The sequence below is a fragment of the Aythya ferina genome (assembly GCF_964211825.1).
Source record: "Aythya ferina genome assembly, chromosome: 5".
Taxonomy (NCBI): Eukaryota; Metazoa; Chordata; class Aves; order Anseriformes; family Anatidae; genus Aythya; species Aythya ferina.
In genome coordinates this window covers 45,316,702-45,340,938 of record NC_140301.1, presented here as the reverse complement: position 1 = coordinate 45,340,938, position 24,237 = coordinate 45,316,702, and the positions used below count along the sequence as shown (strand labels likewise).

General features: G+C 41.8%; 3 protein-coding genes across 9 annotated transcripts in view; 2 read left to right on the top strand and 1 right to left on the bottom strand.

Moving 5' to 3' along the window:
* The window catches only part of LOC311438286 (uncharacterized protein), a 38,198-nt gene that overhangs the window by 6,733 nt on the left and 7,228 nt on the right, over nucleotides 1–24,237 (bottom strand). The window contains exons 6-9 of one of the 7 annotated variants that reach the window (XR_014694055.1): nucleotides 18,688–18,823; nucleotides 18,404–18,497; nucleotides 10,440–10,550; nucleotides 4,864–4,938 (exon numbers count right to left, since the gene is read on the bottom strand). Coding sequence is in view for 1 of the 7 variants with exons in the window: in XM_084522487.1 (XP_084378613.1) it covers nucleotides 2,961–3,041; nucleotides 4,868–4,938; nucleotides 10,440–10,550; nucleotides 18,438–18,497 (323 nt within the window). In the remaining 6 variants the exon portion in view is untranslated. Of the gene's footprint in view, nucleotides 1–2,530; nucleotides 3,042–4,863; nucleotides 4,939–10,439; nucleotides 10,551–17,499; nucleotides 17,643–18,403; nucleotides 18,498–18,687; nucleotides 18,824–22,743 lie in introns of those variants that run through there. The other 6 variants (XR_014694057.1, XM_084522487.1, XR_014694056.1 and 3 more) reach the window with 6 other exon arrangements.
* Nucleotides 748–2,036, top strand: LOC311438285 (olfactory receptor 4E2-like). Its single transcript, XM_084522483.1, has one exon. It carries the CDS (start codon nucleotides 961–963, stop codon nucleotides 1,918–1,920), a length of 960 nt encoding a protein of 319 aa, XP_084378609.1. The 5' UTR covers nucleotides 748–960; the 3' UTR covers nucleotides 1,921–2,036.
* LOC311438287 (olfactory receptor 5F1-like) lies at nucleotides 13,239–15,256 on the top strand. The gene has a single exon (XM_084522488.1). It carries the CDS (start codon nucleotides 13,310–13,312, stop codon nucleotides 14,264–14,266), a length of 957 nt encoding a protein of 318 aa, XP_084378614.1. The 5' UTR covers nucleotides 13,239–13,309; the 3' UTR covers nucleotides 14,267–15,256.

Sequence of the window (24,237 nt, the reverse complement as noted above, 5' to 3'; positions counted from 1 at the left end):
AAAGTGGTGGAGAATAGAGTAGTAACCAAATAAATTGCTCAGGTATTAGCAAAAGGTAAGAAGCATGTATCAAAGGCATCAAATGCTTTCTTAGCAGTAGTCTCCTGCTTGCTGACTTATAAACTCTCAGAGAAAAATGAGCAGATGAAGAATTTTCTGGTGTGATTGTAAATGAAAATGAGCATTTTACCAATGGTCATATTTTAACCTCTACAAAACAGGGTATACATCCACTGAAGAACTTTAAAGATGTCTCTGAGTAACACAGAGGGAACATAGAATGCATGAAGTGTTTTGCAGCTTATGCTATGTTAGAAAATATGTTCTTCAGAAGAGCATGTGCTGTCAACATCAGGCCTAAGACAGCAATCAAGCTACCAGACAACCGCTAGCTCAGTGGAGAGGAACACCAGTGAGGAACCTCCCAGGCCTGGCTTCTGTGCATGTATCTCTAGTTTCAGAGCTGACAAGCTAACTGGAGAACCCTTTTGTCAGTTTAAAGGAAAGCAACTAGGAAGAGAGCATGGAACAGCTCGTGGTTCAGCCATATATTGTAGACATGATGCTTGGGCATAGCAAGTATTTGCCTTCCATGATGGCACTTTATACTCCCAGTGGGTGAAAGGATGGTAATAATGTTTTTCCAGCATTCATATCTCTCATCCTTTGAAAGAAGAATGTGACTCCTCCCTGACAGAATGGGAATATGTGCTTTGTCATATCCATTACAAAGCAGAAAACAGTGGTCAGAGTAAGTTCAGGGATGAGGGGCTGGAAGCCTGAAAAGGGAGTGGGCAGATGGGAGATGAAAGGCAGCCAGTACTCTCTGCAAACTCTCACTGTAATTCATGATGTGACTCTGCTTTCTGTAGCATGCAGAATAGGAGTAATGCATCCTTCCCTCACCATCCATGAACCTTGGAGCACATCTCTTTCTCTTCCTGGCCAGCCCATGACTTCATGCCCACACCTGCACCGTGGAAGCCTGATGCCATGACACTAGGAAACTTCTCCCGGGTGACTGAATTTATCCTTCTTGGGCTTTCTGATACAAGGGAGCTGCAAATCTTCTTCTTTGCCTTCTTTTTTCTGTCCTATGCCATGGTTCTCCTGGGGAACCTTCTCATTATTGTGACAGTCAAAGCTGACCCCAAGCTGTCCTCACCTATGTACTTTCTGCTCTGCAACTTGTCCTTCATAGATATCTGTTGCACCTCTGTCACCTCTCCCAGGATGCTGGTGGACCTGCTCTCACAAAGGAAGACCATTGCCTTTGAGGACTGTATAGCCCAGCTGTTTTTTCTGCACTTTGTTGGGGCAACAGAGATGTTCCTCCTGACAGTGATGGCATATGACCGCTACACCGCCATCTGCAAGCCCCTGCACTACACAGCCATCATGAGCCGGCAGGTATGTTGGGTCCTGGTATTCACCTGCTGGGCTGGGGGCTTCCTCCACTCTATCGTCCAGACACTGCTCACAATCCAGCTCCCCTTCTGTGGCCCCAATGCAATAGACAACTACTTCTGTGACGTGCCTCCTGTCATCCGGCTTGCCTGCACGGATGTCCATGTCACCGAGTGGCTCATGGTCTCCAACAGTGGCTTAATATCCCTGGCTTGTTTCCTGGTGTTGGTCACATCTTACACATTCATCCTGGTCACAGTCAGGGTCCGCTTTACTGAGGGGCACTGGAAAGCACTTTCCACCTGTGCCTCACACTTGATGGTCGTCACCCTTTTCTTTATACCCTGCATCTTCATCTACCTCCGGCCCTTCACTAGTTTTTCCTCTGACAAGCATATCTGTGTGATCTACACTGTCTTCTGCCCAGTGATGAACCCACTCATCTACACCCTGAGGAATAATGAGGTGAAGGCATCCATGTGGAAACTCTGGCAGCGCTGCAGATTCTTCTGAGACAAGCTGGCTGTGCAGAAAACCTGGTGTTACCTTCCTACAGACCAGTGGCAGATCAGGATATGGGAACAGTGTTGGAATTCAACATGTAGGGCAGTATCTAAAACCCAAAGGATGTTTAGTTCCAGTTCAGGAATTTACCTAACATTGGTTTCTTCAGAGTAGTAGATTTCATTGATACCGTTGTCTGTTTTATGGGCTTTAGGTCTCCTTAGTCCACCTCTGAATTTGTCGCTGCTGCAGCACAGATGAGACATTTTTAAAGGTTGTTGCTCTTCACAGTGCCTTGCAATTATAATTGCAGTTTCTGATAGTGATTAGGGCATCCTCCTCTGCACCCTCAAAGAGAAGTCAGGAGGACCAGACTTGAGTAGAGAAGATTTGATGGTATTATACATTGAGCCTGGTGAAGCAGTGAGTAAATTAGAAGTTTTTCTTGGGCAGAGCTCAGATGTTTGGAATGAAATTCCAATAGAAAAAGAATTATGCTGTAGGATAAAGCAGAGTCTAAAGAAAAAAACATTTGATCACAGTATCTGCTCAAGTGGGAGTCATTGAGCAACCTCTGAATACTGATTGGAAAAAGTGAACCACCATTACGCAACAGAACTTGTGCTAACATTTCTACTGTTTATTAAGAAACACGATGAACTTCTTCAGGCACGGATCATTCTGTTCCTTGAACTAAAAAGTAGAAAGATCTGAATAACTGTGGTCTTTGTCAGTGTCTTTTTTTTTTTTCCTTTTGTCTTTCTTTTGCTTTTCTGTGTTTGTTTCCATAACGTTTGTCTGTTTCTTGTAACAATGGATGAACTTTTCTCATCACCACAACCCATTCTTTGCCACAGCACGTGACTACAACCCGTTCAAAAATGTTTCAGATTCCATCTTAAGATACTACCTGCTGTTATCACACCAGTCTGGTGAGAGAGGGGTTCTGGAGCCTGAGTGATTCCTCTTTCCACTGTTTGTGAAAGAAGAATCATTTCCTCTGTGTCAGCTCTGAAACAGTTGGTGTGTGGAAGAGAAGTCTGTACTATCTACAGAGGCTGATTTAGGCCTCTTGATTCTGACCGCTTCTTGGTTTTGGGACTGCTTCTAATAGGCATTTTCCAAATTATCTGAAATAACAGAGACAAAGCCTGCTTACTCTTAAAATGACTTAAATTTTGCAAAGTGCCATTTCAGGACAAAGTAGAACTAGGTTATTACAGGCTAGGAATCCCAGAATAGCCTTATTCTAGTTTTAGTAGCTCCTAGCACTGTAAAAAGCAGCTGCAGAAGGGCTTGCATAAGGTTAACAATGGAACTTTTATGTGTAAGCACAGGCATCAGGAGGTCAATGTTCTTTAGGGAAATCTGGCAAGTAACCCACTCCTTGCTAGAAAGACTTACAAGCAGTTACACAGCAGCTTATGTTTGTGTCATAACAGAATTTCTGAAATGAACTTTGAGGTTATTTCCCAACTCTGAAAGCAAACAACTCTGCCTGTGTTGAAATCCAGTGCTACAGCAGAATTAAGTGGTGCACGAATGTCTTTCATCATAAGGAAGAAACTGCAAATGGTTAACAGGTATTTCACCACTAGTATTCAAGGCCTAGAAAACCAAGTTTCCTACTAACCTACTAACCAGTTGTAAATATTGAATTCCCTACCACCAGAAGCAAGAGTTAGTCTTTTTTTTTTTTTTTTTTTTGACCTTAATATGTATTATGTGTGAAAGACCTTTAGTGCAACCAAGTAGGATGGCTATACCTGACACAATCGATATTTCATAATGCGTCAAAAAGTAATGGGTCTATGTTTACATTCCTTCAGTCACTGGAGCCCCCCAGTTTGAAGGACAAGGTGTGCATTTTTGCCTTCTTCACTTTAGCTTTTGGTGATATAAGGTCTATAATCTCAGGAGTAATTATCTTCATTGGTGTTGTACATCTGATCTCCTTTATACTTAACAAATATGATTTGCATCCTAGAGTATGACCGAGTCTATTCTCAGAGAAGATGAACAGTACTTGATAAGTACTTTTTTTTTTTTTTTGACCATAAGGGAAGCATAGAATGATGAGGTCAGATGGACTCACTTCCATTGCATTTTTGGGTGATATCAATCAATGTACTTATCTGTAGTTGGAGTAACTTGGGACACCCTGTTCCTGAAGCTTAAAGGTAGATTCACACTCAGCTATTTGAGCAGAATATGTCTGATGTCTTTTTGTCACCACATTAAGATACAATGCAATATTACACAAGATCATACACTATCAACAAGCAGCTGCAGTAAGCAATAAATATCACCATGCAAAGTATTTACAAAAATAAGCTCTTTAACTTATGCGTGTATATCTATATCTGAAAATATTAAGAACAAATGTCAAAAAATGGAAACCGTCTAACCAGTTTCATTGGGTGGAATCAGCACGTTCAGAGCAGTACGCCCGGCAGAAAAACTCCTGGCTACCGGGTGCTGTTACCACGTGTCGGTACCCGGTGGCAGAGGCAGATGCTCCCTACAGGTGTGCTTCAGGCAGCTGAGGTTTTGGTGGTAGGATTTTCTAGACTTGAAAGGATGCAATTTTTTTTTTTTTTAAATTTTCAGAAAATAGTAATGATTCTTTCACACAATTAAATTACTGAAATATTACAGGGGACAATATGAAAAGGAAGAACTGCCACAATCCAACATTTTATATGTGGAGAAAGCAACTGTATTTGGGGAAGAAGAATATAAAAAAAAAGACACTAGGAGTTTGCAGGCTGTCTTCAATAGGTGAAATCTCCACCTTGCAGTAATTAAATTTCTGTACTCCTTCTGCAAACTTAATCCTTTAGGAGGGTAGTAATTATATGACAAATCCATTAGAAGTTTACCATCTGCCAAGAAGAGACTAGAGTAAGTTTGTGCTAGAGTGACTGAGGTTTAGGATTGGATTCACCCCACCTACACTTAGGCATTCCACTGAAGCATCACATTCCAGTGCCGAGGGGGCTCCAGGTCTCTTAGAGAAAAGGATACCTTTAGAGGGGAAAAACAAAACAAAACAAAACAGGGATTTTGAAGGTGCAAAATTTGGTGCAGTCTACCAGTAAGCTTAAGCAACTGTCAGCTGAGTCTGATCTAGTGAATTAAGCTCCCTCAGCACCTCTGTTGGATAGAGAGACAGGCAGTTCCTGGAAATAATCACCCCATCCTCAGGAAAAATAACTTTTGGAAGATGCTGATTTCTTTCTTTCTGATACTCATCAGAATATCAGAGGAAGCCTGGTTAAATAGGTCATTTATGTGCAATGAGGAAATGCAGTGAGGAAATCTTCCTGTACGTTTTCCCCAAATGTTTTAACGTTGTTTAACGTTTAAGACACCAGATCACCAAACTTCTGTGGCATTTTGAAATTAGAAGAGCTTCTGTATCTAAGTGTAATGATGGATCAAAGTCAAACTATGGAAAAGAAGTAAAAATAGCTTAAAATATACATAGATCAGGATCACTTAAACCATTGGCAGAAATGGCAGTAACATACAGAAAGCAGTCACCCAGTCTCAGGGCAAATGTGCTGTATTCCGCTTGCTGAATCTCTGCTTCCTTTAGGAAAATCCCTGGTCTAAATAGTGCTCTAGTGGTGCTCACTAGAGGGCTCTAGTGACTTATGTAGGTTAAACTTGCTGATGGAGGATTAATGGACTTTGAATTTGTCTGAGTGGCCCTGTGTGCTTTTCTGGGTGAACACAAGCAAAGGAATTGATTGGGCAGTCAGTTCAGAGAGGACTGGTATGGGAGAGAGATATTCCTCTCAAAGAGGCAGAAGGGATATAACAAGCTATCTTTGCTGTTACTGTCATTCATGAATCTATTTCCAAATCAAGTTTTAGATATTTATGGGGTACCTAATTAGGTTTAAGCTCTAATGGCATAGAGCGTCAGCCTATTCCATGCACCCTTACAATGAATTCAGCCTGTGAAGTGTTTGTTGGCCTCCCTAAAGGTGTAGAAATTTGGTATATCCACTCCAGATTACATCTCAGTGCTAGTATTGCTAGTGCTGAACTTGCCACTGGATGCTACAGTGAAACAAGTCAGTCCAGGAGTGTTTTTTAAAAAGTAAGAACTATGGCAAATGCAAAAGGGGTATGTGTATGGGGAAGGGGGTGGGGAATTTAGGTGGCTGATCTGTAAGTATTTCTGTATTTCTCTGTCATACCAATCTTTAAGTACTCAAGATTTATCAACTGAAGATAATTGGGAATGTAATCATCGCCCAGGACTCACTTGTGGGAAAGATGTCTGCATATCTGCATGGGGGTGAAGGTGGACTGAAATAGCAGCAGGCAGCACTATGGTTAAACTGAAGGGGCTCGGCTGGACTTTGGGGACAAGTCACAGGATGGCCGTGATGATGAAGTCTAGGAGCAGAATTGACCCCCTGCAAACCAGTATGTGTCTGCTGAAGATGTGTAGATAGCTTTTTCTTTGCAGTTTCTGACCACCTCACTGTCTGTTATTGCCTGAAACAAGGCAAGTGCTAGCCCCAGGTTGGTGCAACATATTTTGCTGTTACCACTGCTCAGTCTTTGCCGCTGCCTGTGAAAGCCAGGCCAAGCATCAGTCCAAACCTCTGGCTGTTTGTCTATGCAGTGCTCTAAACAACACTTCTTGCTCTAGTTTAGAACACTTATTTCAATTAGACCCATGCCTTCTACTCCCCACTATGCTGCAGCATGTCTCCTTTTACTGTATTGTCCCTCCTCCATCCCAAGCCAGGAGCCTTCTGTGTAGCCAAACCCACCCCAGCACAGCAGAGCACTTCCTTCCCCAAAAAGCTTGGGAGCAGCTGTGTGTCTTGCTCTGCCAGCTCAGCCACATCTTGGCACGCACTCTACAGACTTTGCTGGTGTTATTGGCAGCAGCTGGTTCAGCCTCCCACCTGTGTAGGTTCCCTCATTCCTGGGCTGTGAAGATGGCCTCGCAGCAAGTTGGGTTGTCCTTGGTTTGGGCTTTTTGTCTGAACTGTGCTGCTGTACAATGAGGCCAGAGTGGTGTCTCTGCATGTTTTCATGTTGCGTGAATGTATTTTGCAGTGCCAAAGGTCTTTTTAGAACAAGGGACTGAGACCTGTGTCTCCAAATAGCTAGTTACCAGCCTTTGTCAGTGTATGTGGGTTGATATGTATGGGGAGATGGGATGGAGACACCCTTGTATGTTGGTACAGTAGGGAAAATGGCAGAGGAAATTACGCTTTGAGAGCTTTGATGGAACTAAAGGGTAATCATGAAGCAGAGTTTGGGATATGAGCTGCCCTGGCAGCTTTTATATCCTTTGAATGTCCTTGGGAATATTCAAAACCTTCCTGGACACAGTCCTGGGTCATCAGCTCTGCCTGACCCAGTTTGAACAGGGGCAGTGTGTGATTGCAAGATGTCTCTTCCAACCTCAGAGACTTCATGAATTTGTGATTCTGTAGCTTGTGTTAAGAGACAGCCCTGAAGAGCTGGAACATACTGCTCATACCAAGGAGACAGGAGAACAAGGGCACAATTGCTAGTTTTGGGAGGGGGCTCTTCCTTCCCCTCCTTGCTCTTTTACTAACCACCATCCTCTGTCACCCACTGCATTTGTCGGGATCCTGCTGTGTTGGAGTCATGGCCATTTTGTGCCATTGTTAATCTGCTGCTTAAGGCAATCTGTTTCAATCTTGCTACATCTGGGATGCAGACCAAAGTAGGCAGGATTAACACATTGGGCATGATGAGAGAGAGACCCTTGGGCTAGTAAGTGGGTAGATTTTTGAGAAGTACATGTTCAGTTTCTAGTTTGGCTTTCTGAGATCTTTGAGAAAATTAAAAGTTTGATCCTGTCTTTCCATCACATGGCATGGCATAAGACTGTGGAACAAACCCCATGAATTTTAAAGCTGAAAAGGACCTTGCCATTTGTCTGTGGAAGCTGTGGCACCTCGACCTCCTACAGGACATATACTTCACATTTCAACTATTTTACTCTAAAAGCTTTCTTTGTATGAGCTAGTCTCATAGATTGTGTCAACGAACATTTGAGTTCAGCACAGGATTTCCAATCAATTGCCTTTTTTTTTTTTTTTTTTTTTTCTGTGTTAAGGTATGGCCCATGAAGAAGAAATGTTTAAGCTGGGAGGCAGAAGGGAAGGACTATGCAAAAGATGCACATCAGGCTGGTAACTCTTAGTGGCTGACTAACAATTTTTGAAAGATGATAATGTACTATGAGAAACAATGCTGACTTTCAGTTGTTTCTTTAACCTGTAATTGTCAAACTGTAATTTCCTACTTTTTTTTTTTTTTTTTAAGGTTCCACATTTCGGGTAGGGGAAATTTCTGCTATGTCCTTTGCTATTCTATGAGGAAACACGGTACAAATTACTACACGTATTTGAAGCAATCACTCAGATTTTTTGACAAGGAAGTCAAATGCAAACACCATTCAGTTTTTGGGAGCCCACGTCTCAATACCCAAGGCAAACTATTTAACATAATTTGTTTGTCTCTGCAGGAAATGACTTGGGATGATTCTAATAAGGTCTCAGTAGATGCAGTTTAAAAAGTTGGTGCCTGACAAACTGCAATGACGTAACTGGGCAAGAGAGTTTAAGTGTGTTTAAATTGGCTCCACTGTGCATCGTTAGGATCTCAAGCTTTCTCTCCTGGAAATTAGCAGCTCCCCAAGCATACAGCCAGGTTTGATTATGGCTCTAATCTAAGGGGAAGTGAGAGACTGTCTCGAAGGAAAAATGTCCTGTGAAAACTAGAAGGATTTCTACAGTGCTTTTGTTCAATCCCAAGAAAAGGGAGGGGATCCTTGCTTAACCCATTGAATTGCAAGATTACAGGTCAAGCAGAGCTAGCTGCATGCCCCTGTTAGGGGCTGGCTTTAAAACTGCTTGGACCAGGCTGTTTTCAATACTTCTCCACTTTTCTAAACTCAGAAATGGTTCTTGAGGAAGATGAGGCCAATTCAGAGCTGTCCCTGTTCCCTCCAGCTCCCTAGGGCTCCTGTCCTGCAGATCTTTTCAGGGGGCTCCTTCTTCCCAGATCCTGGCAAATATGAGTCAATGTCCTGAATAGACTCCCAAATTCTGAATTTAATTTTAGAAGAGATGACATTGTCAGAGTGTGCCATTGCACACCTGCAATGTGAATTGCAGTGCGGGATTATTCTCTTGTGAAGCGTGAAGATGGGAGAATTCCCTCCAAGGACCTTTTCCCTCTATCAGAAACATGAATGGCCAGCAGAGAAAAGGGACCATTTTTGTCTTCAGTTAAAGGCAGCAGCTGATTCTGTCATCAGTCTTGGGTCACAGTAAGCGTTACTAGCTGGAGACCTGACAAATCTTATTAATCCCGCTGTTAGACAAATTTATTTGATTTTGACGTATCTTAGGGATGGTCCTGCCATGAAAAATATTCATAATAGAGTTTCCACTGTACTACATATAACCAGCATCTTAGGTATATGGGACAGTAGTGTCTGGGGGAGTTATACCATCCAAGTAACTCCAGACTGCTTTGAGGCATTACAAGTTGAGGAAAACTACCTGAGAAAATTGATTTTTACCTTGAGGCAGAATAACACCTTTTCTACAAGCACTATCATGTATAGGCATCTGATCATAAGGCTATTTTATTCCCTGAGCAATATGTCAGAGTTGCTGCAAATTCTGCCCATGGATTGAGTATTTCAATGTCCAGTTCATGCAGAGGCTAGTAAGGCTAGTCTTACAAAACATTTATGTAAAATTCACTAGGCCTTGGTAAGCATATGGCAAATAAAGCTGACTAAAATAATTTTATGACCCAGGCATGGCTGAGGAATCTCTTGGTAATTGCTGATGGCTTACTTGAGAGCTTAAAGACTACATCAGCATGTGGTACATGATAGTGCCTGTGAACTACACATGCCACTATAATCTTGGGGGTCGGTAATATCATTTGCTAGCCTAGTTATTTGTAGGCTAGGGCTAACAACTTCACTAATGACTTCACTAAATGGAAAGCCTGATCAGGGTAGGTTAATAGCATATCTCACATACTGTCCTGTGCTTCTACTTCTAATAACCTAATTCAAGTAAGAGTATCCCTGCAGTGGCATGAGCAGCACATCTGAGGACCAAATGTGGAATTGAGACAGCAGCCCAAAGTGCTCTTGGTGGTGCTGGTTGACTGCCACTTAGATAGGCCAAAGCAGCCATGCTAAAAAAAGTGTTTCAGATATGATGTGAAACTCTCCCTAAAGGGGTCTGTACTCATACACATTACTTATATGACTGCTTTTTACAAGTCTGCCTTTTGGCGAAATAGCAGGCTACCACACATACATCATGCTGGTGGCTAGCGAAGAACAGTTGAGCAGAATATCAGACAATGTTGTACTAAGGATAGATTATCAACGCTGGACTTTAAACATAAGGCCTGAGATTTTAAATCCCAGGAAGTAGTAAATAGCCTACACTTAGGTAGGAGGCCCCTTTTTTGTGGCCGGTACTTACACATCATCGCTTGGCTGCTGGTACCACAATGTTCTTTGGCGCCTTGTACCGCGTCCAGATTTTGCATTGCAATATCGCCCTCCAGTGGCTCTTCGACGGAAAGATGGGTACCTGCAAAGAGCTTTCAGTTAGTGGAAGTGCCATTACGCCAGTTTAGGAGGATGAAAGAGCACAGTTTTAGTTTTGCTCAAAGGTATGGATGCAATTGATCTTCGGTGTACATATTGCCAACCTCTGGGTTTATTACAAAATGATTAGCTCCATTCTTTGTTGCAAAACTTCACCAGAAGTATGATGTCTGATGATCCTAGGGCTGACTGCAGTACACAAAGGCAGACTGGGACAACGCAAACTTCTTCCAGCCAAAGGTCTATACAACCATTGCAGGATAGGCCTGTGCTTTGTAATCCTTGGAGAGCTCCTTTTTATCTTGTGATGTACAAAATTAATATTCCTGTGTATGAGTCCCACGCTGCAAAGACTGTGAACAGGCTTTAAGAATGATTGACAAACAATATAATTCATGTTACCATTGTAGAAGTTATGGGCAGGTAATACTGGAAAAGAAACAGATCAGCCACTCTGTACATCACATGGAAAGTGGTGCTTCAATAACTGAATGCATGGATGCTTTCTCGAATGAGGAAAATTGTTTTTTGCCCTTCAAGGTAATGCTGGTAACTTATGTTCATTCTTACACCAGGGTACACATCTGTTTCAATTCGTGCATGGCTTTCACAAGTTGTTTATCTTAAGTCATTGCTGTAGGGGCTATACATAGTTAAAAGATTGCTCCCATACAGGAATCAGAGATGGCCCATAAAATCCACATGGCAGGTGTTTGTGCTGGCACATGATGCTGTGATACCTACCTTGTAGTGCTCCACAGCTGCCCCACTGCTGTCATTTAGGTTCTGCCCTCTACTCTACAAAGAAAGCCTGAATGTGTTACCAGTGCCCTCTTTTAAGGTATATTTTTCTGCAGAGGAGCTGTTGCCAAATTTATTTTGACCTTTTTAGATAGGTGAGATTTCAGGCACCAGACCAAGACAAGTTAATTTGAAATCAGTTTGTGATCAAGTCTTTTTAAGACAGTACTATAACTTAAAAAATCAGAACACTGGACCCCTGTGATATGTAAAACTTCAATAATCTGAAATGACACCTGAGGTACACTGGTAGGACCCAGATAAAATGATGCCATCTATTTCCTCTGCCTGAGTAGACTCAAGTATCAAACCACAGCTCTGTGGGAAGGTTCTACAACATGAAGGTCATGGGAATCAGAGAAATTGTTTTATCACATTTCTAGCTCACCTTGACTCTTTGACAACACTCTGAAAGAGCCTCATATGCACTAAAGGAAGCATCCAAGAAAACTTCAGAGACACTTGTCCCTAGATACACCCTCAGCACATATTTATAAAGCCTCATTGAAAAAGAGACTTACTTTTGTAGTCAGGCTATCACCTTTGCCAGTGCTTGCAGATGATCTTTAAAGTTCTCTTCCAACTCAAACCATTCTGTGATTCTATGTATGAATATGCCTGTGCTGCTAAATTCAGACTCATCACTTCCTTGATAGATTGGTGTTCCTAAATCTACAGTGAAATCATTTTTCTTCTGTCATGCAAATATTTTAATCAGATGTAGAAAGAAGAAAAAGAACGGTGACGTTTCCTGGAGATACAGACCACTGTATATTACCAGCAATTAATTCTTTGTTGCAGTGAGTATTTGTGTGTTTCCACTGTGTTGCAGCTGAATAACCTCACAACCCTAAGAACAAGTGATGCTCTGATTTGAAACACCATGTGCCTTTTATTCATGCTGGCCTAAATATTTCTTATGGTGTTTTAAGCTCTGACCTTGGTCCCTTTCAAGATGGAAGCAAGCTTATATAAGAACGAGACGACAGCCAAGCCTATCTCAAATGGGGTATCGGTCTCCTATTTTAGTTGTTTCTCTGTATCCCTTATGAATGAGAATGTGTTATGATATTCACACCATCTCATGTTTCAATTTGCAAGTAAGGAGGTATTTGTGTTGTGTCTTGCTTTATCTCTCTCTAGAACTACTGTGTAAATTATTTCCACGAGTTATGTTTAATGTAGCAATGATGTGCTATCTCCTTAAACTTTGTTGAATTGGGAGAAAGAAAAAAAAACATCCAGTCACATCCTGAAAGTATTAATATTGATGTGAAAGCCCAGTGGGTAAAGTTTATTGAGAAGAGGAAGATCTTTAATTAGATACTGGGTTATATCCCATTTTATCCTACTGGATATAGCCGAAAAAAATAAATGTATTCTGGGTATATACCTTCTGCTGATAACCAGGGTTTTAATTCCTATGTGGTAGCATTACTCACTTAAAAATTAGGTCTTTAGTTTCTATTAGTAACCCAGACTTCTTTGATGATGATAGTATCGTAAAATTTATATTGAAATGGTTTTTAGAGATCTGTGTTCCTACCCTTCCCCTGTTCAGAGTACAGCTGCTTTCAAAGCCCAGTTGGGTTGCTTGGAGCCATGTTCAACCAAGCTAGTCACCACAGAGGGGAGGTATCTTTGTATTCAACTTTTCAGCTCCCCAGTCTGAGAAGATAACTTGCACTCAAAGAGTTAATTTTTTTTTTTGGTTAATCACTGTTAAGCTTAATACTATTTTTAGCCTTTATCTTACATATATGAGAGCAACATTCAGATGTTGAGTGTGGTGATGCAAACTTATAAATGTATTTGAAATGCAAAAGAGATTAAAAAAATCACACTGTTTATAAGGAAGTGAAATTTTGACTATTACAACTTTTTTTTTTCTTTTTTTTTCTTTTTTTTTCTTCCAGGTACACCTCTGCAATCATTTCTACAATGAAAGATAAGATGCACAGGGTCAACACATCAACAGTATCTGAATTTATTCTCATAGGCCTATCTGATGCTCCAGGGGTGCGTTTTTTTCTTTTTGTGCTGTTTTTGATCATCTATTTGGTCACCATGGCAGGCAACATCACAGTCTTTGTTGCCATTAGCACAGATACTCGTCTGCACAACCCTATGTACTTCTTCCTTGGCAACTTATCCCTACTAGATATCTTATGCCCCACTATTACCGTGCCAAAGATGCTGGAGGTCTTGTTGTCTGAGAACAATGTGATTTCATTCAGTGGCTGCATATTCCAGCTGTTCTTCCTCATTGATGTTGTAGGCACAGAGATTTTTCTCTTGGCTGTGATGGCATATGACCGTTACGTTGCCATATGTCATCCACTGCAGTACGCTAATATTGTGAGTATGAAACTATGTGCTCGCCTTGCCATTGGCACCTGGATAGTAGGATTTTTTAATTCTCTATTGCACACATCTTTGATTTTTACACTCTTTTTTTGTGATTCTAATGAAGTTGACCAATATTACTGTGATATTCCACCTGTGATGGCCCTCTCCTGTTTACCTACTTACAGTAGAGAACTAGTGATTCTTACAGTAGCTGGGGTCCTTGGAAGCAGTGCCTTTGTGGTCACTCTGGTCTCATATGTGTATATCCTTTTGGCTATCCTGTACATGAACTCTTCTGAGAGCAGGCACAAGGCTTTCTCCACTTGCAGCTCTCACTTGACAGTGGTATGCCTTTTCTATGGGACTACTATTTGCACGTATGTACGGCCTTCTTCTGCCTACTCACCTGATCAAGATAGGATAGTTTCCATGCTCTATGGGATCCTCACTCCACTGCTAAACCCCATAATCTACAGTCTGAGGAACAAAGAAGTCAAATGTGCCCTTGGAAGAGTAATCAGCCAGGTGCGAACTACTTTAACAAAATGAGAACATCTTTCCGTTTCTGGCCTCCTCTGGAAGCCCAAGCAATTGGATAGGGACTGCTGGTAATGACATCTCTTACTTTAATCATCTAAAAGACAGATCCTGGAAAGAAACTCCTTCTCTGGGCTCCGTTTACAGTTAAAAGGGAGAAGTATGCATCTCCAGACAGCCAACTGGATGGCACAACTCTGGGTCATTATTACAGGAGGAGGTGACCTTGGCTTGTAATCTTTTCCTCCATTGAGCATGGAAGAAGCTTAGATGAGAACCTTGGTCTTAAACATGGGTGTTGCCAGCTAGGTACTGTAGGCACACTTAATGGTGCACACGCTTCTGCTAAAGTAGCTTATAGAACTGTTTCCTCTTCCTGACCATTTCATTCCTGTGGAAAATAATGTAACTGTATCCTCTCTGGGAGACTGACGGGAGGGAAAGCTCCTTTGCCATCATTTAAGCTCATCAGTCTGGGTGTTTTCAACTGGCATGCCAATAGTTCAACAAGCATATCTGGCCATAGCTTGTGCCACGTATCTCTGCCAGCATGTGAATCAGCTCCTACAAACTGGAGATATCGGCTATGTTGATGTCTATACAGTAAAAGGAATCCTAGAAAACTATACCAAGTGGGGCAACGGGGAGGCTTTTCAGTCATGGACTTTCTGTGACCACTGTCTGGGCCTGCCCTGGCTTTTCACAGTGTTGGTGGACTGAAGGAAGGCTTATCAAGTGTGCTTTAGGTCTGTGAGTCCATAACCAGGAACAGCACTTCCAGGTGAAAGCAAAGGTATGGCTGACAAAAAGGTGGAAATGGATGCAAGAGAAAGGGAGTGCTGTGCCATCTCCTTTGTGCATTGTGGCTGTAAATCTGTGTATACCTTAACTATGTGCCTCTGTGCTGGGGTGATAAACTTACAGCTTGATGTGGACCTGAGGCTGTGTTAAAACAGTGTGCTAAATAGCTGATATTGCACATGGTTCCTTACAAAAAAAAAAAAAAAAAAAGTGAAGGATGTCTTTTAGTGGCCTTTCCCGTGGTTGCTGCCTTGGCATGAAGGCTAAACTAATGACTTATCTGCAGGAAGTCAGATCTTAGTGATAACAAATGCGCATTCTTATACTATGGAAGTAATCTGAACTTCATTCTTATCTGTAGAACGTTTGCAATGGGTTCATGGGGCAACTAATAACCAAAAGAGCTTTTGCCTATGGTAATGTATTCTGAGTTGTTGTTTTGAAAATATTTCACCAACTTAAGAAATGACACGAAAGTCTATCCAAGGACATTTAAGTTTCAATGCCAAGTTTTAAGAAGCTGCTCAAGCCGCACATGTATCCATACCACTACAAAGTCTCCAATAGAATTCAGTGTGCTGACTGACCTACAGTAATCATGGGATTAAGTCACATAAGCACGTTTTATTAATGACCCTAGTCATCTTTCCTGGTCCCTAGTTTATGCTCAAAATTAATAAAAATAAATAAAAAACTATAATAATAATAATAATAATAATAATAATAATAAATTAAAAAAAACAGAATATTCAGTCCTGTTTCATTTCCACCAGCTGGCTGAAGAGATCAAAAATCCTGTGAAATATGGGGGTAATTACCTATTACGTGTAGAGTGACAGGTATTTCCCTGGTGTTATCTGTGATTCTTGATCTATGACAGTAGAAATAAATTTCCAGAAACAGCCACACTGATTCCTGAGCCATCTGACAAATTGCAAAGCATTTATCAATGCAGACAGAGGGACAGTCTGCTGTTCAAAAAATGAGCAGAGAAAACTTGTTATAAGCTGGTGCACCATTCCCCTTCAATGGTCATTAAACAACTGCTCTGCAGGGTCAAAAAAATTACTGTGGAGATGATGTGGGGATGGGGAGGAGCAGCTATGCTGGTTCCTTGCAAATCCAAAGATTCTGGTTGCTAGATCTGGAATTCCAAGATCAGACTTGCTCAGGAAGCATTTCTGTTTTGCACCTCATGAGCTTTTTGTCCACTTTATGTCCTATATGTTGGATAAGAGAGTAGCAACCAGCCTCATATGTGCTATGGTTCAGCATTAGTGGCCTGTATGTGCCTGGGTGGTCTGGGACAGACCCGCTGAACAGAAATGCCTGCAGAGCAGTGGATGTGAGAGTAATGAGTCAGGCTGTAAAAGGAGAATCCCACAGCTTTGTAGCAGGGGGCAGCCCCAACCTGCACATCATGGCCCCAAGCAGAAGTGGTCAGAGGGGTGCTTATGGCCATGTTCTCGATGCCACAGTTCCACTGTCCAAAAATCCATCTCCTGTGTGGAGTTCTCAGACCATCTGCTGCATGCCCTGGAGCAGACGCTTCATGTCTCACTGAGTTTTGCCCCTGCTTCCACCTCTTGGCAATGGACATGCCAGCACCAAGGAGTATGCGGAGAAATGCTGAGATCTGCATGGCAGCTGCATGGGTGTGATGGTAAAATAGATGTTCCTGAGGCCAACAGTCTGGGGTGAGCTGTCTGAGGATTCAGAGTCACTGCTAGGGCCGAGCAAAGACAATGAGGAAGCACAGCAAGTCAAGGGGAGATAAATGGGTTCAGAAGGGGAAGAAAAACCAAAGAAATGCCTGTAAAACAAAGACCACACCCATGCATTAATGACAATGTTTTCTTCTACTCTGGCTAGGGCCCTTCCCTTCCGGAGTATATTCTGCAAGGGAGGAAACGGTCATCCTTGCCAGATCCTAAAAGAAGTGATCATAAGAGCTGTGGTGGTGTACTTGTGTGTACTCTGCTTGCTACCACGCTCCTCTTCTGTAAGAGTATTTGGTATGCTGTTACTGAGAATGCCTCTCAAAGTGCCTCAGTTGAAAAACCTATAGCTAAATGAAAATAGATCTTAAACTGAATCAATTTCTGAAGTAGCCTCCCTTAATTGGGATTAAAGATCAACTGCATACTTCGGGAGACTTTAGAAGAATGAAGCACTGCTGAAGGACTTATTTGGGAAAGATTAAAAGCTGCCTTCAGTTCATTTTGTAGGGCTTAACCACATCATTCAGGGCATAGTGTTTCTTTGTTATAGAAACTGATGTAGAAAGTCGTCCATGGGGGTGAGCGTACTGCAGTGGATGTGCTGCTCTAGACCCTTTATGCTAGGCATGCCTGGTGTTTGTGGGGCATGCAGCTGCATAATTTGTGGAGGCCTGGGGTGCTTTGTGTCAGCAATATGTTGCACGTTGATTATCACACCTCTCACTCATCCTGGAATGGTTCAGTAGCAGCAGATGTTGGAGCAAGACCATCCTTCTGGTGTCTTTTCCCTTTGGATTTGAGGAAAGACTTGCTGTCACCTCCATATTTGTTCTGATTTCATTCTTCATTTCCCTGTATTGGGGAAACTGGTGGAAAAAAAAAAACAAACCTGGTGTTGTTTCTCAGACACAGCATTCATTCTTATTGAAGGGTTATAGAAGATTCAGTGGAAGAGGCTATATTTTTTCCTGTGTTATCACAGAGCAGCGTCTTCAATGTCATCTTTTCTAGCTTCAGTGCTGGTACCCTTTATTCTTCAGCTAAGTACTGTGACTAATTCCTTTTCAACACAAACATCTCTCCACCTAGCTCAGGAAGGCCACACTTCAAGTCCAACACTCTCTAAAATGCACTCATATGTGCGTTCTTCTACTGCTTAATGACTTATTTTCACTTGTTCTTTATAAGTTAGTGATACTTCAATTTTCACCTAAGGACTAATTCAGATTTTCCCATTGAGATTTAAATGAAAAGGTTCTGTCCCACCCATTGTGGACAAAATAAAATATTTTGCTCCTTCCAATTTTTTAGGCATTTTTCCACTATCAGTTAACACAGCAACTTTTTAGGCATAGTATTTTTCCTAGATTGCCTCCTGAATATGGTTAGGTCATTTTTAAAATGATACTGAATCAAAGAGTTTGTTCTCATGTCAAACGGAATGTAGGCAAAACGAAAATTAGAAAACACAAGTCACACAGACTGAACAAAGTCAGATTGTTTTAAGCAATACCTATATTGATATACTGGGGGAAGGGGAGGGGGGGAACTCCTCCATACCTGGAATATAGCAAAGGTTTAAAAAAAATACATATTTTTTTAAATAGTCTTTTGTATTCATGCTTACCACAGAACTTCTGCTTGCAACCCTGTGACCTTACCAGACACGCATTTTAGTGTTCTGTTTGCATTGCTGTTTCTGCTCTTATCAGTAGACTGTCCTGTAAAAAAAAAAAACAAAAACAAACAAACAAAAAAAAATGGGAAAACTGGAGAGTAGAGATTGTATGACGGACGGACACCAACTCTTAATGTGGATTTGACTGCAAGGTGTCCAGTTTTTGTTGGCTCCAAATGAGAAATTTCTGTTCTCCAAAACCTGAAGGGAAGAGCCAGAAAGAGCTTACTTACAGAAGAGGGAGCTCTTGTACTCCTTATCAGAAAAGATTTTTTGTTGTTGTTGTTGTTTTGTTTTTTAGCAGTTGTACATTCTCATACGTGTACTGTGTTTGGGGGTAGGATTCCTGGTCAGCCACAGACTCTGAACCTGAGACAAGGCAGAGAAGGGCCATTAGAATTGACTTTCATTTCCTATGGATGTAGCCTGTCCTCTCTTTTCCTGCATTTAGACAAATGGACTTTATTCCTCTCAGATCTGAAAAGAACTTTTTTTTTTTCCTCCCAAGTGATCCTTCGTATGTGTGTGTTTGTTTGTTTGAGTTGTTATTCTGTTACTTGGACTTCTGTTACTCTGTTACTGTGGACCAAAAAAACACTAATTTTCTGTACTGGGGAGGGAAACACTGTAAATGAGGAAATGTGTGTTTCTGTTCAGGAGGGAAGAAGTCTCTTTTTCTAAACTGGTCAGAAGCTGCTTAGTAGTTCCAGCCCCATCAACCTTTTGTAGTCTTCTGAGAGTCCAGCACTTGCAGGGCTGAATTAATCCCCAGAGAAATTATACTTGAGTCTTGCTGTATGTTTGAAGGAAGCCCTTCCTCAGGTTGCTGTTGACATCAGACTTGTCCTTCAGCTCATTCTGAAACACACTGAAGACAAAAAGCACAGGCCTGAGCTGCTGCTTCAAACACTTTCAGTCTCTAGGGACCCTTAAAGTGTGGAATATTTCAGTAAATTCGTTTAATTACAGGCAGAAATTAATATTCCTTTAAGATGTGTCAGGTAAGCTGATAACCTGTTTTCCCAAAATTAAGTCCAGCATGCTACTTCTTTTCAGTGCTCCTTGGTGAGGAAGGACACAGACAAAACCACACACATGGAATAAGATGAAAAATATACACATACACAAACATGGCCTACTGAAAACACCAAAGTATCATGCTTCACAGCTGATAAAAAGGACATTTTAACAACTTATTTGGAGTAATGAGTGCTTCCTTCAGTCCCTAAAGGCTAAAATATTTTCACATCTATTTAGACTAGATATATTCCCTGTCTCTAGTTACATCTACCAGCATTTACAGGGAGGGCAGAGTATTCTCCAGCAGCAGCAGGCATCTTTTATGCTATGGTGGTGATTATGTTAGCAAATATTTTGTTTTCTCAGGAGAGATCTCTAGGCAGGAGCTGTGTAGCTAACCACAGCTTAGGGTTGTGTCCACCAGCTTATGTTGGTTCCAGCTTAATTCCATGTCAATAACAAAGACAGCAGTTATATTAACAGTATGATAGTCATTCTGGTAGCATTGCACTGACTTCTTTGTAAACATTTAAGAATTTCTATTTGTGTTTGGAATAATAGTCTACATTGTTTTAACTTAAAGTTTCTAAATTTGGTCAGATACTGTGCCACAAATTTTTGGTAGCACTGGACAGAGATTTCTCTTTATCCAGACAGGCAGCATACCTGTAGAAGCAGGGACTTCTACCTGTAGAATACAGGGACACTGTACATGTTTGTAGGGGGAAAATTCGTGTGGCCAAAGCCCAATTAGAGTTGAAGCTGGCCAGGTCTATGGGAGACAATAAAAAGGTTTTTTCATTTTTTTTTTGTTTTGTTTGTTTTTGTTTTTGTTTTGTTTGTTTGTTTGTTTGTTTGGTGTTTTTAAAAATATATGAATGGGAAAAGGAGAACAAGACAAAACATAGGTCCGCTACTTGACGTGGAAGGTCACCTCACAGACAAGGACATAGGCAAAGCAGAGACACTTAATCCCTTCTTTGCCTCTGTCTTATAAAGCAAGTATGTAGTCTTCAAAGAAGATCTCACATATGTAGAGTTTTCAACTCTGAATTTTATGAGGTAAGCTTCCTTCTCTAAGAGTATTTACTCAAAACAATCCATTTGATGTTTCCAACATACACAGAATCACACACACAGAATTTCCTAGGTTGGAAGAGACCTCAAGGTCATCGAGTCCAACCTCCAACCTAACGCTAACAGCCCTCCACTAAACCATATCCCTAAGCTCTACATCTAAACATCTTTTGAAGACTTCCAGGGATGGTGACTCCACCACTTCCCTGGGCAGCCTGTTCCAGTGCCTCACAACCCTTTCAGTGAAGAAGTTCTTCCTAACATCTAGCCTAAAACTCCCCTGGCTCAACTTAAACCCATTCCCCCTCGTCCTGTCACCAGGCACGTGGGAGAACAGGCCAACCCCCACCTCACTACAGCCTCCCTTGAGGTACCTAAAAAGAGCGATAAGGTCGCCCCTGAGCCTCCTCTTCTCCAGGCTGAACAAGCCCAGCTCCCTCAGCCGCTCCTCGTAGGACTTGTTCTCCAGGCCCCTCACCAGCTTCGTCGCCCTTCTCTGCACCCGCTCCAGCACCTCGATGTCCTTCTTGTAGCAAGGGGCCCAAAACTGAACACAGTACTCGAGGTGCGGCCTCACCAGAGCTGAGTACAGGGGGACGATCACCTCCCTAGCCCTGCTGGTCACGCTGTTCCTAATACAAGCCAGGATGCCGTTGGCCTTCTTGGCCACCTGAGCACACTGCTGGCTCATATTCAGCCGACTATCCACCATCACTCCCAGGTCCTTCTCTGCCTGGCAGCTCTCCAACCATTCCTCTCCCAGCCTGTAGCTCTGCTTGGGGTTATTGCGCCCCAGGTGCAGGACCCGGCACTTGGCCTTGTTAAACTTCATGCAGTTGACCTCAGCCCATCGGTGCAGCCTATCCAGATCCTCCTGCAGAGCTTTCCTACCCTCAAGCAGATCGACACACGCACCTAACTTGGTGTCATCTGCGAACTTACTGAGGGTGCACTCGATGCCCTCGTCCAGATCATCGATGAAGATATTAAAGAGGACCGGCCCCAGCACCGAGCCCTGGGGGACGCCACTAGTGACTGGCCTCCAACTGGACTTGGCTCCATTCACCACGACTCTTTGGGCCCGGCTATCCAGCCAGTTTCTAACCAGCAGAGTAAGTCTCCTACAATTTAAGGATAAGTGGGCTGGTTTTGGTTACCAACCAAATAAAATTGGTTGGAAATCACATTTACCAGGTAAAGTCAGTTCAAAATGCAGGACAAGCATGGAAATTTCTCACCTGAATGGCAAATTACTTTAGTAAATTTAGGAAAACAAAGCTAGAACAGAAAATGTTATACTGTCTGTCTTCATACACAGAAGCTACAGCAATATTGAAGTACAGTTGCTTAGATTCGTAATAATGCCTTTCAAGTTCACTTTTCTCTAAGAATCTATGTCCTACTATTCCACAAATCTTCACACAAATAAATTACACTTTCAAAGTGTTACAGACACATTACATGACATGGGTCATGGGAAATTCAAACTTCACATACTTACTGAACCCAACAGATCAGAGACCAAATCAGTATTAGAATGAAAAAGAGGGTTACATTAACTAAAGCTCTTTGAAATGATTAAATAATTTTTCAATCACTGTGATAACATGCATTCAAGTGCCTTAGATATCACAGAACGTCATTGAGACACAATTTCACTTTTAGTCATTTACTGGAATGCTTTACCAACTGGACCAACTCCAGATTTCTCAAATCCAATACAGAAAATTTCACATCAGCCTGAGCAGCAACTATTAACCTACACGGTACCACATGAACTGTGAGCTGCAACAAGACAGCGATATGGCAGCACATTTTAAAACTGCGTTCATTCTTCCCACACTCTTCAGTTCCATTAAAAACCTCAAGAGGCTCAGCAACAAAACTTAACGTCTCTAACCAGCTATTTTATTGAAGAAGTTACTAGACAATTCACTTACTTGCCCTAAAAGACAAAAACAGTATACTTATTCTTGCTCTTCAGCTTAATTCCTTAAAAATATTTGCATTGAGTCAAAACGTTACATTTAATCACCTTTGGTTTTACTTTACTTCTAAAATTGATTGGACTAATCAAGCATATACTCTGCATAGCTGAATGTAAAACTGGTTCTTTGTCAAAAGACAACTAAACTACTGTTATCCCAAAGCATCTACAAAGCTCAGTTGAAGCTAAAACAGTATTGTGAAGCTAGCTTACAAAAGAGATTTATTTTTTTAAACAGACAACAGATCTACAGTCCAGCTATTTGACTTTGGTATTAAAGCATGAATCTTCATGCCTTGAAGATTTAAAAAACAAGACAAAACACAAGATTTGACACTTTTTGACATATGATTAAGTACTATGAGAACCAATACTGACTTTCAGTTGTTTCTTTAACCTGTAATTGTCAAACTGTAATTTCCTACTTTATTTTTTTTTTTAGGCTCCACATTTCGGGTAGGGGAAATTTCTGCTATGTCCTTTGCTATTCTATGAGGAAACACGGTACAAATTACTACACGTATTTGAAGCAATCACTCAGATTTTTTGACAAGGAAGTCAAATGCAAACACCATTCAGTTTTTGGGAGCCCACGTCTCAATACGCAAGGCAAACTATTTAACATAATTTGTTTGTCTCTGCAGGAAATGACTTGGGATGATTCTAATAAGGTCTCAGTAGATGCAGTTTAAAAAGTTGGTGCCTGACAAACTGCAATGACGTAACTGGGCAAGAGAGTTTAAGTGTGTTTAAATTGGCTCCACTGTGCATTGTTAGGATCTCAAGCTTTCTCTCCTGGAAATTAGCAGCTCCCCAAGCATACAGCCAGGTTTGATTATGGCTCTAATCTAAGGGGAAGTGAGAGACTGTCTCGAAGGAAAAATGTCCTGTGAAAACTAGAAGGATTTCTACAGTGCTTTTGTTCAATCCCAAGAAAAGGGAGGGGATCCTTGCCTAACCCATTGAATTGCAAGATTACAGGTCAAGCAGTGCTAGCTGAATGCCCCTGTTAGGGGCTGGCTTTAAAACTGCTTGGACTGGGCTGTTTTCAATACTTCTCCACTTTTCTAAACTCAGAAATGGTTCTTGAGGAAGATGAGGCCAATTCAGAGCTGTCCCTGTTCCCTCCAGCTCCCTAGGGCTCCTGTCCTGCAGATCTTTTCAGGGGGCTCCTTCTTCCCAGATCCTGGCAAATATGAGTCAATGTCCTGAATAGACTCCCAAATTCTGAATTTAATTTTAGAAGAGATGACATTGTCAGAGTGTGCCATTGCACACCTGCAATGTGAATTGCAGTGCGGGATTATTCTCTTGTGAAGCGTGAAGATGGGAGAATTCCCTCCAAGGACCTTTTCCCTCTATCAGAAACATGAATGGCCAGCAGAGAAAAGGGACCATTTTTGTCTTCAGTTAAAGGCAGCAGCTGATTCTGTCATCAGTCTTGGGTCACAGTAAGCGTTACTAGCTGGAGACCTGACAAATCTTATTAATCCCGCCGTTAGACAAAGTGATTTGATTTTGACGTATCTTAGGGATGGTCCTGCTGTGACACAAAGGGCGGGCAACAAAGCCTCTCTCCAATCAAACAGTTGCCTCTGTCCCGTCTCGCTGTATTCAAAGATGCAGTCATGACTTCTTGTTTCTACTGTCAGGAACTGCCAAGCCTGAGGTTTCTCAAATCCAGGTAACTGGTGCGCAT

Bases quoted from the DNA above. Each gene is read 5' to 3' on its own strand.
- LOC311438287 (XM_084522488.1), top strand. From the start codon at position 13,310: ATGAAAGATAAGATGCACAGGGTCAACACATCAACAGTATCTGAATTT.
- LOC311438285 (XM_084522483.1), top strand. From the start codon at position 961: ATGCCCACACCTGCACCGTGGAAGCCTGATGCCATGACACTAGGAAAC.